The sequence below is a fragment of the Quercus lobata genome, chromosome 8 (assembly GCF_001633185.2).
Source record: "Quercus lobata isolate SW786 chromosome 8, ValleyOak3.0 Primary Assembly, whole genome shotgun sequence".
Taxonomy (NCBI): Eukaryota; Viridiplantae; Streptophyta; class Magnoliopsida; order Fagales; family Fagaceae; genus Quercus; species Quercus lobata.
Genome location: NC_044911.1, coordinates 50,939,407 through 50,953,369, shown reverse-complemented (window position 1 = coordinate 50,953,369; position 13,963 = coordinate 50,939,407). Strand labels below are relative to the sequence as shown.

Genomic DNA, 13,963 nt, shown 5'->3' with positions numbered 1-13,963 from the left:
CAAATATTGTAATACTTATAATTTATAGTTGTCTTTTAATGCAATCAACCACATTATTATATGGTGGGTTATTACCTCAACAGGGTAACACTGCTGGTTGTCCACGAGAGCCATGGCATGACTTGCACTCTAGAATTGATGGTCCAGCGGCATATGATGTCCTGACTAACTTTGAGGACCGCTGGCTTAAGGCTGCAAAACCCCATGGGATTAAAAAACTGAAAACGTCATATGATGATGCGTTGCTCAGGCTAGAAAGAATTCCGGAGATTATTGGACTCTCAGATGCTCCTTGGACTAATGATAATGATCCAGAAGCTTGGCATGTTCAAGTAAGATGGTCTTAATTGCCCTAGGGCCTTGGCTCAGGTCGAAAAGGAGTGTTGATTCGCAATTTGTTTTTGTAATGTGTATTAGCTTATTGATTAAATTATCTTATTCACTGTGGTTTGCAACTGCAGATTTTTCGTTCTATTGATTCAAATTCTGTTAGAGGGTTCCCTAAGGATCCAAGAGATGCCACAAGCAAGGTGAGGTGAAACTTAGTGATTACCTTTATGAATTTTCACTAATTTCAGTTTACCTCCCTTTCTCTCTTTTCATGTGCCTGAAAGTTAATTAATTACTTTGTTGTAACAGAACCTGGTGTGTGGGAAGAACTTGCTGATTGACATGAGCATACATACGGCATATGTAAAGGCCATTCGTGCTGCCCAGCATTTCATTTATATAGAGAACCAGTATTTCATTGGATCTTCATACAATTGGAGTTCACATAAAGACTTAGGTGAGAAAACTTTAATTTTAACATAAATGGATCACACTGATAGCCATGATATGTAGAGGAACTAATATCTTTGATCTTATAAATATTTAGAACAAAAAAAATTATTTATTAAATTATTTTACCAAAAAAAAAAAATTAGAACTTGTTGCTGTCTGATGGTGTCATAATTTCCACAACCAACAGAAATCCACATGAGCTGTGCATTTGTATGAGGTTAAAGTTAATGGAATCAGATTTATTCTCAGTGAATAGCAGGTCCACAGTTAGAATCTGAAAGTTGGACATGCATAAAGGAGGTTCAAATAAAAAGTAACCTACCATTTCCATTGTTTGGTCAAGTTTAGCCTATGCATATGCTTAATGGATAGCTAGAAATAGAAACTAATCATTTAAAATTTTAAATTGCCTTTCAGTGATAAAGGCACTTACGCAGGTATTTAAGAAAGATGATGAATAAAGAATGGTGATGAAGTCAAGAAAAGAGCTTTACTTCTTTTCAATAGCTAATCAGTTGCAAGTCACAAATTGGGATTGGCAGAATTAGAACTGAATATATTAGGTGTTATATGTAGTTATTTACTGTTTTTGACAAAATACTCTCACTGTGCTGCACCATTTTAAATGACTGCATTTTTGTGCTATTATCTTCCCGGGAAATCACTTACTGGATAATAAGGTGTCTCATGATTTCATTTTCTTGTTTTGTTTGCTGAATTTTGCTCATACTGTCTTTCTGCAGGTGCTAATAATTTGATTCCAATGGAAATTGCCCTTAAGATTGCTGAGAAAATTAGAGCAAATGAGAGATTTGCTGTATATATTGTTATCCCAATGTGGCCAGAAGGGGCTCCAACTGGTAATGCTACTCAGAGGATTCTATATTGGCAGGTAGGTTCCAATTAGTGACTGAGAATTGAAACCTATGTTCAGTCAGTGAAGGCTTTTGCTATTATACTTAGCATTCTGAATGACATAGACCCCTACTGGTATCCCTTTTCCATCTTTTTCCCTATCTCTTTCATCCTCACATCTTTTATTAGCTAAGTGCCTTGTAGTAAAAAGCTTTGCCAGAAGGTTCTCCATATGCAGCAATTCTATTAAAGCTAATTTGTGTAACTTACAGGGTGAAAGAAGTTTTTGTTGTTACCCAGAAATATGTATCTTTTGTTTGTTGGTATGAGGAAAGATATACTTTGGTCATTTAAGATAGAGTTGGCAGGGCCTTGGGGGTGAGGGTCTGTGATGGGGTTATTTGAAAATTGTAAATGCCATTGCTTTCATTGGTAAGTTTACACACGTTCCCAATGAATTTGAACCTACAATCTTACTCCACCCTTTATTATGCTAGGAGGTGGTAGTGTTTGAGCTAGAGCTCAATGGCAGGTTTCTGTAAATGCCAGTCTAGAGATTCTTTTTTTTTTTTTTTACCTCAAGGACTTCAAACAGGAGTTTTTCTCCTGTAAGTCCTCGGCTGTGTCACCAAATTGTTTTGCCACAAAATATGGCTCTCATGCTTCTAACGCATACACAATTCTCCACCCACCCATGACCCTCCATCTTTCCTGGATAAAAGATTCTAGAAAGTGGAAGCTTCACTCCAGCATATCAAACTTCTTAATTCATTGAATTCTATAGTGGGACCAAGGAACATTCTCTATAGGAATTGATTTGTTTCATATGTAGGATTCCAGTATGGAATTTTGATAGTTTATATGAAGAGATTTTATGCAGAGATTTTTTTTTTGAGATGATTCAGAAAATATTGGATTGTTATTGTTTCTGCTTATCTTTATACTGCATTATTCTGTTATTCCAAAAATAGATTTGAAAAGAAGCAGGACCTCCCCCCCCCCCCCCCCCCCCTCCCTGGCAGCGCTGGGGGGGGGGGGTCAAAGAGGGGGGGATCCAAAGAAGAGGACTCATTTCAGTGTTACAGAAATGTGTATTCCAAAATGGACTCATCAATTTTTAACTATATGGACTGGACATCAAATGGCCCCATTTCTAGTAAAATTTATAGCATTTTTTAGTGGCTGATTACTGCATTTCTTGATCTTGAGTTATTATTGATTATTGCAGAATAAAACAATGCAAATGATGTATGAGACCATCTACAGGGCTTTGGTGGAGGTTGGGCTTGAGGAAGCATACTCACCACAAGATTATCTGAACTTCTTCTGCCTTGGCAACCGTGAAGCCATAGATGGATATGACACTACAGTGCCTGAAAGTCCTCCAGCTAACACTCCTCAGGTCTCTCTTCCTCTAAAAGTGATTAATATTTTAGCCATCAGTTTTAGTACCACTTGTTCTTATTCACAGGAGAGACCTTCTTCTAGTGTATAAGTAGAGAATCTTTCAGATTCTGTATGTGATGTTTCATACATATATTATATAATGTACATATAATCATTGAACTTTTGTCTGGAGCATGTTTGAACTCAAGATACTTCTTTGATCCTTAGAAACGTTCCTAACTATTGTTCTTCTGGTTCCTCAGAGTCTCAGACATGCTCTTATTCAGTAAATGTACTTATATATGTGTTGTATATTGGGGTTGCCAGGCACAGGGTCGAAAAAACCGGCGATTTATGATTTATGTTCATTCAAAGGGCATGATAGTTGATGACGAATACATAATAGTGGGTTCTGCAAACATCAACCAGCGCTCCATGGAGGGCACAAGAGACACTGAGATTGCAATGGGAGCATATCAACCAAACCATACCTGGGCAAGAAAATATTCTGATCCGCATGGACAGGTAACCTTAGTTACTTAAGGAGCTGTTTGATCATAGAAACACTTATTTTTCTTTTTTGGTTTTGCAGTCAAATGCAGAAACTCAACAGTGGTAATTTATTTACAGAAAAAGGGACTGCTAATATACAAAAAAAACAAACAAACAAATCAAAACAAAAAAGAGAAAAATTAGAAAGTATTATGTTTTCTCAAATGTTGATATCCTCTCCCCCCACACCAACCCCCCCCCCCCCAACCCCCTCCCTTTCTCAAAAAAAAAAAGGAAAAAAAAAAGAAAGAGCATTTCACTTTAAACAAATTCTGGGAAAAGCAAATAAAATCTTTCCTCTTTGCCATAAAAAGGTTGGGAAGATTCATTTCCAAGGTTTTTCAGGGGAAGGGTATATCTTTTTGTCTGAAAGTTTAGATATAGATATTAACTGATTATGTTTTTCACTGGAATGTTGTTTGGTTGAAATAGAAAGATATCGGAGACAAGCTTATTCAGCAGCTTCTGATTTGCTATTCATGTTGATAAAAAAACTGCTTCTTTTACATGTAGTAGTTTATGTAGTTCCTGGATGTTATGAATAACTTTTAAACCCTTTATTAACTTTCTACAAAAATTGCAATACCAGAAAAGCATTCATGGTAACAGAAACATTGAAATACAACAATTTCATGTCTGCATGGGATCTCAAACTTTAGGACCATCTTTAAGCGTAATTGAACACTCAACAGAATCATTTATTTTATTGTTGTATCCTAAGCTGATATAATTTTGGCTCTCCAAAAAAAAAAAATTTTTTTTTTTTTTTTTGAAACCTTTTGGCTCTTCATTTTCAATTGCATGGAACTGGAAATATTTTGGAATTAACCAGGAACAGGAACAGCTTAAAATTTTAGATTTCTTGAAAATAAAAGATAATTTTTTGCTGTTTAAAATGTAAAAATATCAAAAAAATCGTTTAGTAGTTCAGTTACTATGTAAGTCACATGATCACATGGACATAAGATCTAGGGGAAGCAAGAAGGCCTACATCCATAAAATTTAATCTAGCTTAGCTTCAATCTTTAAACAGTGTGATATGATTTTCCAATTAGGTACATAATCAATGGTTTATTTAACCACAGACATTTCTTAAAAAATTTCTCTTTTAGAGAACCTACACTGGGACACATTGAAAAAGTTTTCAGTTGTGACATTGTGATTTCAATCAAAATGTACCAAACTCATTAAACCACAATGATGGAGTGAATATTATTTCCTAGAGTAAATGCACTCATTTTTTTCTTGAAGTTACTTGTGCAGTTTGATGTTCCAGTGAATATCATTTCTTGTTTAACCAAAGGGTGAAAAATTACAGAGGATTCTCCTAAAAAAATTACATAATCAAATGATTATAATCGCAAAGAGAGAAAATCAATAAAATCTGCAACATAATGCATGTCATTTTCACCAAAGGGTGCAGGACCACTCGAACAACAATCTCAAATTCACCGACTTCAACCCAATAACAAAGAGCTCCATACCATTGAATGTTCAATTATTCCTCTCCCTCCATATGGTCAATTTTAAACAAAGAGGAGCTGTATTGCAAGCAAAAGAACTTCTATGCTCGCTATATCAGCTTCTCCAGCCATACATTTGCACATATAAGACCAATCCACCAAATAATACATCTTTCAATAAGGTAATTCCCAGCCAAGAATTTTCTCCAAAGCTGAGGGTACCAGGGAATGAATTTTTTTTTTCAGTAAAGTTACTTAAAATTTTCTAGATTGTACTGATATGCAAAACAAAAGTAGTGTCAATTCCAAGGAAGGTGGTACTGCCACAAAAAATAATGAAATTTATAACAACCTAGATATACCAAAAACAATGAGTAGTAAAACTTTTAAGGGATATGAAAGAACTTAATTTGTTTGTTGCTGTCCTAGATGCTACTATTTCATCACTCTTACTGGTTTTTAACTGGACTTACAATAACTGACTTTCTGTTTCATGTGAATGTGTATTTCATAGATTTATGGATATAGGATGTCATTATGGGCAGAACATCTTGGATTTACTGAAGACCACTTCAAACAACCAGAGTCTCTTGATTGTGTGAGAAGAGTAAGATCACTGGGAGAGATGAACTGGAAACAATTTGCAGCCAATGAGATCATAGAGATGACAGGCCACCTATTAAAATACCCAGTTGAAGTTGATCGGAAGGGCAAGGTGAAGCCCCTTCCTGGATGTGAAACTTTCCCAGATGTTGGAGGAAGTATAGTTGGTTCATTTCTTGCCATTCAGGAGAATCTAACCATCTGAGCAGCTCATTTCCAGCTTCTACTTGCTAGCAAATTTAGATGAGAAAGAAATTACGGAGTATGATCAAGTTTTTCACATTTATATGTCATGTGTGCGTTTGCCCAGGGATGAACGTGAGTTTTGCGTTTTTTTGGCTGGTCCCATGTCACTGTTCATGGACCAGCCAACCCCCAACAAACGCAGCAACAGTGTTTTATGGGTCCTACAACATTATTCAGCAATAAGTTTTCAGTTTTCAACAAATAAGAAGTATCCAAACACACTCTATATGTCCAAATCTCACGATGGTGTACAGCTCTTTTTCCATTTTCCTCTTGTTTTAGTAGTATAGTGTTGCAATTTTTTTGTAGTTTATTGTATATTTCAGTGTAATATACTCACACAAAGAATCAGTCAGGTTTTTGTATGTGTTCAAAGTCCAACTTGAAATGTTTGAAAGTATACATTCTTACAACTCTCCGACAAAAAGTTTATGGTAAGAGGGAAGAGTTTATACAAGTGCAGTTTTTTTCTTTGAAATAGAGCAAAAAGTTACAGGTTACAATTCACTCTGAAACTTTACAGTTCGATAAATTTTTAGATGCAGCTTGTCATTGAATTTGCTTCTTTCTGAAAACTCCTGTTTCTTGGAGCATTCAGGTCATGATGAGGGAAGGAGAAAGATCACAATATTAAGAAACTCCTATCCATTGCTCATTCCTTTTTGGTCCTGTAAATTAGGATTGCGTTATCTGTGACAACCATCATCTTAGAAGTAAGATATCTGTGCTGCTGGTGGCACTTTCTCTTTTTCTTTTTCTTTCATGCTCTACAAGTTAATATTTCAGAGAGTCCAGATTTGCCTTACGCAAACTGCCCAGAAATTTGGTTCATGATAAGGGAAGAAGAAAGTTCACAATGTTAGGTAATGACTGGATCCCAATTTTGTCCCCTCATCTTGGAATTAACGCATGTGTTGTTTGTGACACTTTTTTATATATAAAAATGTACTGCATGTTAATATTTCCGAAGTCCAGATATGCTTATGCAAACTGCCAGAAATTTGGATCATGATTCCCCTTTCTGTCCCTTAAATTGGGATATTCTTACCTATGACTGCTCTCATCCTGGAAGTAATGTAATTGTGTTGTCTGTAGCACACTTATTTCCTCATGCGCTAAGAGCTAATATTTCAGAAGCCTAGCTATGCAAACTCGCAAAAATGAACTTCACTGCAAGTTTTAACGTCCTAAAGGCACAACATCAATACAGCAAATGACAACTCCAACAAGGATACATACCCAGTCAACACTACACACACACACACACACACAGTTCTACGCCTTCTGTTAACGCAAAAGCTGAAGGAGATGCGTCAAGCTCTTACAATAGAGACAGTTTACAAGGAGACAAAACAAAACTTTTTTCTTTCTTTTAAAATCTAGAGACAGTAAACAGAACTAGAAATGACAGTACAGATTTAAAGATATATCTCAATTCAATCTTTTTTTTTTTTTTGGTGAAACAATTCAATCCACCTCTTGCTCTAATGTATGTATCTACCAAAAGTTCTCTATAAATTAGCTTCATCCTCAATATTCCCATTCTACACAAAACATGAGACTACAATCAGAGAAAAGAATGATGCTTGCGTGGAGTTACTAACTAGTAAATGAAAACCTGACACCAAATTCATATCATGCATGAGCATGAAATTTCATCCTACACAGTTATCAACTCCAGCCAAGCCAAGCTCTTTTTGCAGCTTGGAACTTTTTCATGAGATATTTACAAGCTTTGTACGTCGAGTTTTTGGATCCACCTCCACTCGAAGACCAAGTCCAGTTAATTCAGGCACCTCAACAGATCCTTGAAGCTCCAACTCTGCTACTGCATGTTGGTTTTCTGTACTCCCTTCCAATATATTTCTCACAGTCCAAATGCCCCATTCCCTCAAGAATGGATTATCTTCATCAGTAACACACTGTTGTAAAAGCAGAAGAATCCCATTCTTCTGTCTAATCTCATCTTGTACTTGCTTCCTTCCGAATGCACAATTTCCAATGACTGCAACAATGTCTCTCCTAAATCCTCTGTAAGGACAAGGCTTCAATGAATAAGAACTTGAACTGTCTTGGTTTTCACCTTGTTTGAGGCCTTTCCTTATTATGGTTGGGGGCTCAAGCTCACCAAGCAAGCATAAAAGCATTTCTACTAGTCCAGAAGATAGTAGCATATCAACAGCATCCATTGAATCATCCTCCTTTGAGCTTCCCAGACTCCTCTTGCCGGCACAGATATCTCTCAAAATGATGAGCGAATATCCAAGAACATCGATCGCAGTCGAGCCTGTTGGAAGACCAGACTTGCATTGCAAAACAGAATTAGTAACTCCAACAGATCTCTTGAATATCCCAAAAACACATGATGTGAATTCATTAGGAACAGTAATATCATTTAATCTCTCATCCAAGATCTCTGATACGATCTTCAAAAGAAACGCATGTTCGGACGAAAAAAGATCATTTCTAAATTCAATGTCTTCACCATTTGAAGAGGCACCAAAATGGCATAATTTCAAAAACAATGGAGGAAAGTGAGGTCCTTCTAAGCAGATTTTGGAAAGGATCAACTTCAACCAATCCTCTCTAAAGCCAGCTGTTAAGACACCAGAAAAAATAGGACACACAAAAATGTAGTTCAAACAAATACAGATCACGTCAAATTAAAACAAAATTTTACAAGCAAAAAGACATCCAGATTTACCTACACAAGCAGTCCTTACAATTTCCTCCACAATAGGCAAACCAAGGTCACCACAAAGTTCTGCATCCAATCCAGGGCATCCATCACAACAAGCATAAATAACCATACACAGTGGATCACAAGTCTCCTGGCTACGGACTCTTGCAAGAGCAACAAACTCATCTGGAAAAAATTTACGCCAAATAGCACGCTGATGTTCTTCTCCGGCTAAAGAAACATTGGCCAAAACCTGCAACCCCATACGAATGGTCCCATAATCTGGATCAGACAAGAGCCCAGCAGAACTCAAAATATTTGAAACAACACCAACTCCATTTTGTTCAACAAAAGCATCTTGATTTGCAACTTCTCCGGCACACAGATTTCTGAGGAGCTTCAAAGATGATAAGAGAAGGTGACGACCAGAAGGGTAAGGGAGATTCTGACTAAGCTGAAGAACTATGGGAAGGATGTTCTTGGAAGCAAGGCCCGAGCGGCCAACATCAGTCCTTGAAGCTTCTATAAGATTTTCTAAGGTTTCTTCCAAAGAAGATGAGTTTGAAGCACTCAACAATGGTTGGAGGACATCTTGTGGAATAGACAACTCCACCAATGAGGCATCACCCATTAATTACTTCAACTAAGAGCTTTTCAGTTTGATTTGCAAAATCTACTAAAACAATAAAATTTTCAGTGGCGAATGAAATGATTTGTCCTGCAGAAATTGGTGCCAAACAATGAAAACCACTTCAATAAACAAGTTCTAATAAGGTGTTCACAAAACGGTACAAAAAAATTATAACATGTTTTTTTGATAGGTAGTACAGCAAAATTATAGCATATGGAATAAACAAACACAAAGTCAGCAAAACTTCTGGGATACATGTCAGTAAGTTTTCACAAAGACTCGCATACACTTCAAAGGTGTTTGTTGATAATGTGCAGAGAGATCACAATAAATAGTATTCAAAAATTTTATTTTTACATAGTTTTAGCCTAAAAAGTAAAAACACACTTTGGTCCTTAGCACATATTCGAATTTCTGGGCTGAAAATTGTAATTTCCTAATTTGGTCCCTATACAACACAAATGAAGAGACCATATGGCATGCCATTTCTCTTCAATCAGCTACCAGGGAACCGGCAAGCAAACTTAGCCACCTGGCACCATTCATTTCGGCGTAAAAGCTACTTGATTTCCAATGTATGATTCTATTCCTAAAAATGCATTTGAAAAACACTTTCCAATGTTTGGCTTGTATGGAAAATCACAATTTTTTCTGTGAATAAAACTTGAAAGTTGAAACAAATGGACACCAACCCACATAACCAACTTTTCATGACAAAAAGAAAGCATGTTCAAATCAACAGGAAGGGAAGAGATAATTTGATTTTCCACACTACAACAGCCTATAAGAATAATTTTTAAAAATCAACAAGAAGGAAACTCATAATTTGATTTTCCAGTCTACACCCACCAAGTCCAAATTCAACAATCCTCATTCACTCAAGCATTCTAACAAACACATTGTGAGCAACAATTCAAGAGACAAATTTTGAGAACAAAAGTCCCTCAAATTCAATGCCCCATACACAAACATCATCAAAAAAAAAAAAAATTACCCAGCACAAAAACATGGAGGGATTGAACAAGAAACAAAATCCAATATGGCAGAGCAGAGAAGAGAGAGAGAGAGAGAGAGAGAGAACCTGTGGTTCGGCGGGTAGTACTGTCGGGTTTGGGCCGATTGGGTTCTCATCAATTTCACCTCACCCTGTCAAGGCTGCCACACCAACCAAATATATATATGGTCCAAACTGTAAAACACCGTGACTATTTCGAATAAACAGGCCTCTTCTGAGGCCCATTTCAATTCTTTATTGTACTATTAAAGTGAGACAGATAAACTATCTTAATTTTTAAGATTTTTCTCTAAAAGAGAAGTTGATAAAGGTTTGAAAGCTAAAAGTCATAAAAAAAAAATTAAAATAGTAAAATATTATTTTAACCTGTGTTTTTAAATTTTAAATTATCTAACTAAAAGAGTGGGGTGTAGGATGTGGGGGGTAAAGACCGAGGTTCAAGTTTACAGGAAGGAGTTTCACACACATATTCACTTAGATTAAGTTAAAGTGAAATTTCTATTTTGTATAAAAAAAATTAAAAATTAAAAAATAGTTATGTAAAAATATTTTAGTACGCAAAATAATGAAACTCAAACAGGCTTATTATTAATAGAATAGATAGATACAGCTCCTATTATTAGTTTTTTGGAACAAAATGAATAAATGCTAATATTTATACTTTTTTATTTGAATTTCATTTCAAGGATCGCTCTAGTTTGTTCGGTATAACAAAAAAAAATATCTTCTCGAAAAAAGTATAACACAATTTTTTTCAATAACAATTATCCTTTTTGGGGTTATTATTATTTTTATACATGTTGGATATCGGTTAGATCTAACTATCTCAGTTGTGGGCTTTGTTCTGCACCTTTTTCACACTTTTAATAGTTTCATAGAGGTTTCAGGGAGTGTTTTTTGGGGGGTGGGTTTCCCTCTTTGGACCCAATGATTTCATCAACCTGCCCTTAAATCAATCACCCACCACTTCTCTTTTAAACCCAAAAGGTGGTGTATCTTTTACGGGTTGTGTTAAGTGCCCGTTAACAACAATTTTTTTTTTGCATTTTTTGGCAATAACAATAGTTTTTTTTGTCAATTTTTGGCAATTTTTTATCTTTATTGATAGTTTTTTTGACAACTTTTTTCTATTTTTTTTAAATGAAACTCATATAAGGAAATCTTAACAAACACCGCATGATGCTTGTTAACATTTCCCATCTTTTATTAATAACTTTTTATTTGATGATTTTATTTTAATAAGTTACCTGTTTAATTATATTCTCTCCTTACACCCTACAATCGAATGTCAATAACTATGTTATCTATAAAATACTTAATTTTTTTTTAACATTAAAGTATTTACAAATAATGATTTATAAATCAAATAGTCAATAACATCAAATCAACAAAAAATTTAATATGTATATTAAGAACATAGAAAACAAATAATTCAATAATAATTCGCAGTATCAATCAAATAAATAAAAACTAAATGGAACAACTTGATCTTACCTAATAATACAAATTCTTAACATATCCTCACATAATATGGAAGAAGTCCATAAAATCCTATTTTACAAACTGATACACTAGTGACTAGACTAAGACAATCTAGAAATGTTTAAAGAATTTTGACTTTTTCACATAATTTGGAAGAAAATAAATGTTAAAAAGGGCTAAAATAGATTGAAATTGACCTGAATTTGGATAGCAGGGAAACATGAGGATTATTTGTACAAACTTACAGACTTGTGCAAAACATTTGGACTAAGAAACGACATGGAATTGACAACTTTACTATAATATTTTGCTGGAGAGATTATTTTGAGGAGAAATTATATGATCCTCATAGTAAATCGCATTACTTATTCACTATTTCATTCAAAAACTTCCACATATTTAAAATTGTTAAGTTAGTTTAACAATTTTTTTGTTTAATCATAAGTTGACTCGATAATTTTAAACAGGTGGAAATTTTTTAGTGAAATCGTAGATAAGTGACGTAGTCCACCATAAGAACTGTATAATTTCTCTATTTTGAGGATCTAATTCATATCAACAAGTTAACAACAAATGCAAAACATGATGTTTTTAGTTTGTAGTCACAACCTCCAAAAATCATGACCGCTTATTCTTCAAATGTCTTTTTTGTTGAGAGAATTTGGATGTTTTGTGTAGCCTTTTTCAACCAGCACTAAATAGATAAAGGTTAGAAAAAATCATACTTGAACAAGTCACAATCACAATGGAGAAGTTTTTCCACACCTAATCTGTACGTTTGTGTAGTATAATTAAAAATTCTTAACAATGTTTAGTGTAAAATGAATTGTTTGAAGAAGGTGAAAAAGAATAAGGAGAATCCTGGCTGCAAATGTCGAACTTTTTATCACAATGTCTTTATCTAGTTGCTCGGTTGTGTTATGTCCCCAGCCCCTGGTCTATTTCCCAAAAAACATATATATTTTTATACATTATATTCAATTGTAGGCCGCAAAAGCATAATTTTTGTGCACAATTTGCACTTTTTTTTAATTATTGAATGTAGGCCCTTTGTGCTCATTTATTTTTTATTTTTTTTAAATACAATTCTCTCTTGTTTACCCCTCCAAAAGAAAGTAATTTGTAAAGAACCCAAGATCTTTTTTTTTTTTTTGGTTAGCCTTAGCTTGACCTAAAAAGAGAAAACGATTAATATAACATATGTTTAATGCAATCAATTGGATGAGATTGCGTATGCTGTTGTAATGTGGGGCCAGGCCTATTCCAAATTCTCACCGACTTCTAAGTGGACCCTAGTACCCAATTCACCCACCATTTTTGGGCCTCACCTCTCGAACGGGCCAACGGAAATGGGCCCCACAAGCCCCACACAAAAGAAAGCTTGAGAAAAAGCGGCCATAATAAAATAACATTGAATTCCAATTGAGATCATCTGGACCGTCCATTGTCTTCAACCTTTATTATCTAATGGGGTTGAATGGTCCATCACTATAAGCCACCATGGCCCACAAACATATGGGGTTCCATACTGGTGGTGGGTTGGGCCCTACATTCCCCATTGATGTAGTGAATGGTGATAAGCATCTCAACATTGCTGGTCAGCTAAAAAGGAATAGCTCCACGCGCCACAATTGGGTGCAACCAGCACTCTCTCACATGATGGTACTTTTGAAGAACCTTTTATCCGTACGGTTCACATGGAAAATAACACCTTGAACGGAAATTCCATTAGATAAATAAATAAATATATATATATATTGGCTAAATTACAAAACTAAACGAGTGTGTTTGGATTTTACATCCTAAAATATTAGAATTTGAATTTTACTTCTTAAAGTATTATTTTGTTTGCATCTAAAACCCATCTATCTATATTTTTTGAAGTGTCATATAAGTTTGCCATGAGTGCTTAGTTCATTTGTTAAAATGATGTCACGTTATTTTTATTATATCATGTCATTTTTTTTATTTTTGCTACAAAAATGATCATGTTGCATCATTTTATTGAATAAACTAAACATGTGTTACAAGTTTATATGTCACTAATTGAAAATATGGATGAAGAGACTGCTGATGCAAACAAAATCGAATTTTAAGGGGTAAAATCTAAATTCTAAAATTTTATGGTATAAAATCCAAACTCTCCCAAACTTTAAGGGAGTAGTTTGTAATTTATATTTATATTTTATTTTTATTTTTAACCTAACAATGAAAGATATGCTTTTCAACTTTTTGTTCATTTGGTGGAGGGACACCTTGGAGGAGGG

At 34.8% G+C, this 13,963-nt stretch overlaps 2 protein-coding genes across 5 annotated transcripts in view; one reads left to right on the top strand and one right to left on the bottom strand.

The window, feature by feature from the left end:
- LOC115957659 (phospholipase D gamma 1-like) overlaps window positions 1-6,305 on the top strand; it is a 33,815-nt gene extending 27,510 nt beyond the window's left edge. For all 3 annotated transcript variants that reach the window (XM_031075962.1, XM_031075959.1, XM_031075960.1), the window contains 7 exons: window positions 84-332; window positions 462-530; window positions 640-787; window positions 1,527-1,675; window positions 2,867-3,040; window positions 3,352-3,549; window positions 5,554-6,305. In XM_031075962.1, the coding sequence (XP_030931822.1) occupies window positions 84-332; window positions 462-530; window positions 640-787; window positions 1,527-1,675; window positions 2,867-3,040; window positions 3,352-3,549; window positions 5,554-5,847 (1,281 nt within the window). In that variant the 3' untranslated portion in view covers window positions 5,848-6,305. The remainder of the gene's footprint in view (window positions 1-83; window positions 333-461; window positions 531-639; window positions 788-1,526; window positions 1,676-2,866; window positions 3,041-3,351; window positions 3,550-5,553) is intronic.
- Window positions 6,306-7,488: 1,183 nt separating this feature from the next.
- Window positions 7,489-10,533, bottom strand: LOC115958236. 2 transcript variants are annotated; one of them, XM_031076633.1, is made up of 3 exons: window positions 10,281-10,533; window positions 8,593-9,286; window positions 7,489-8,484 (listed from the first exon to the last, which is right to left on the bottom strand). In XM_031076633.1, the coding sequence occupies exons 2-3, from the start codon at window positions 9,197-9,199 to the stop codon at window positions 7,604-7,606; spliced, it is 1,488 nt and encodes a 495-aa protein (XP_030932493.1). In that variant the 5' UTR covers window positions 9,200-9,286; window positions 10,281-10,533; the 3' UTR covers window positions 7,489-7,603. The 2 variants fall into 2 exon arrangements, with proteins under 2 accessions (XP_030932493.1, XP_030932494.1); XM_031076634.1 differs by lacking the exon at window positions 10,281-10,533 and having other exon boundaries at window positions 8,593-10,274.
- Window positions 10,534-13,963: the final 3,430 nt, after the last annotated feature.

Excerpts from the sequence above, each read along its gene's own strand:
- LOC115958236 (XM_031076633.1), bottom strand. The coding sequence starts at position 9,199 with ATGGGTGATGCCTCATTGGTGGAGTTGTCTATTCCACAAGATGTCCTC. Across the intron at positions 8,485-8,592 it reads TGTAAGGACTGCTTGTGTAG|CTGGCTTTAGAGAGGATTGG; the intron begins GTAAATCTGGAT and ends GTGTCTTAACAG.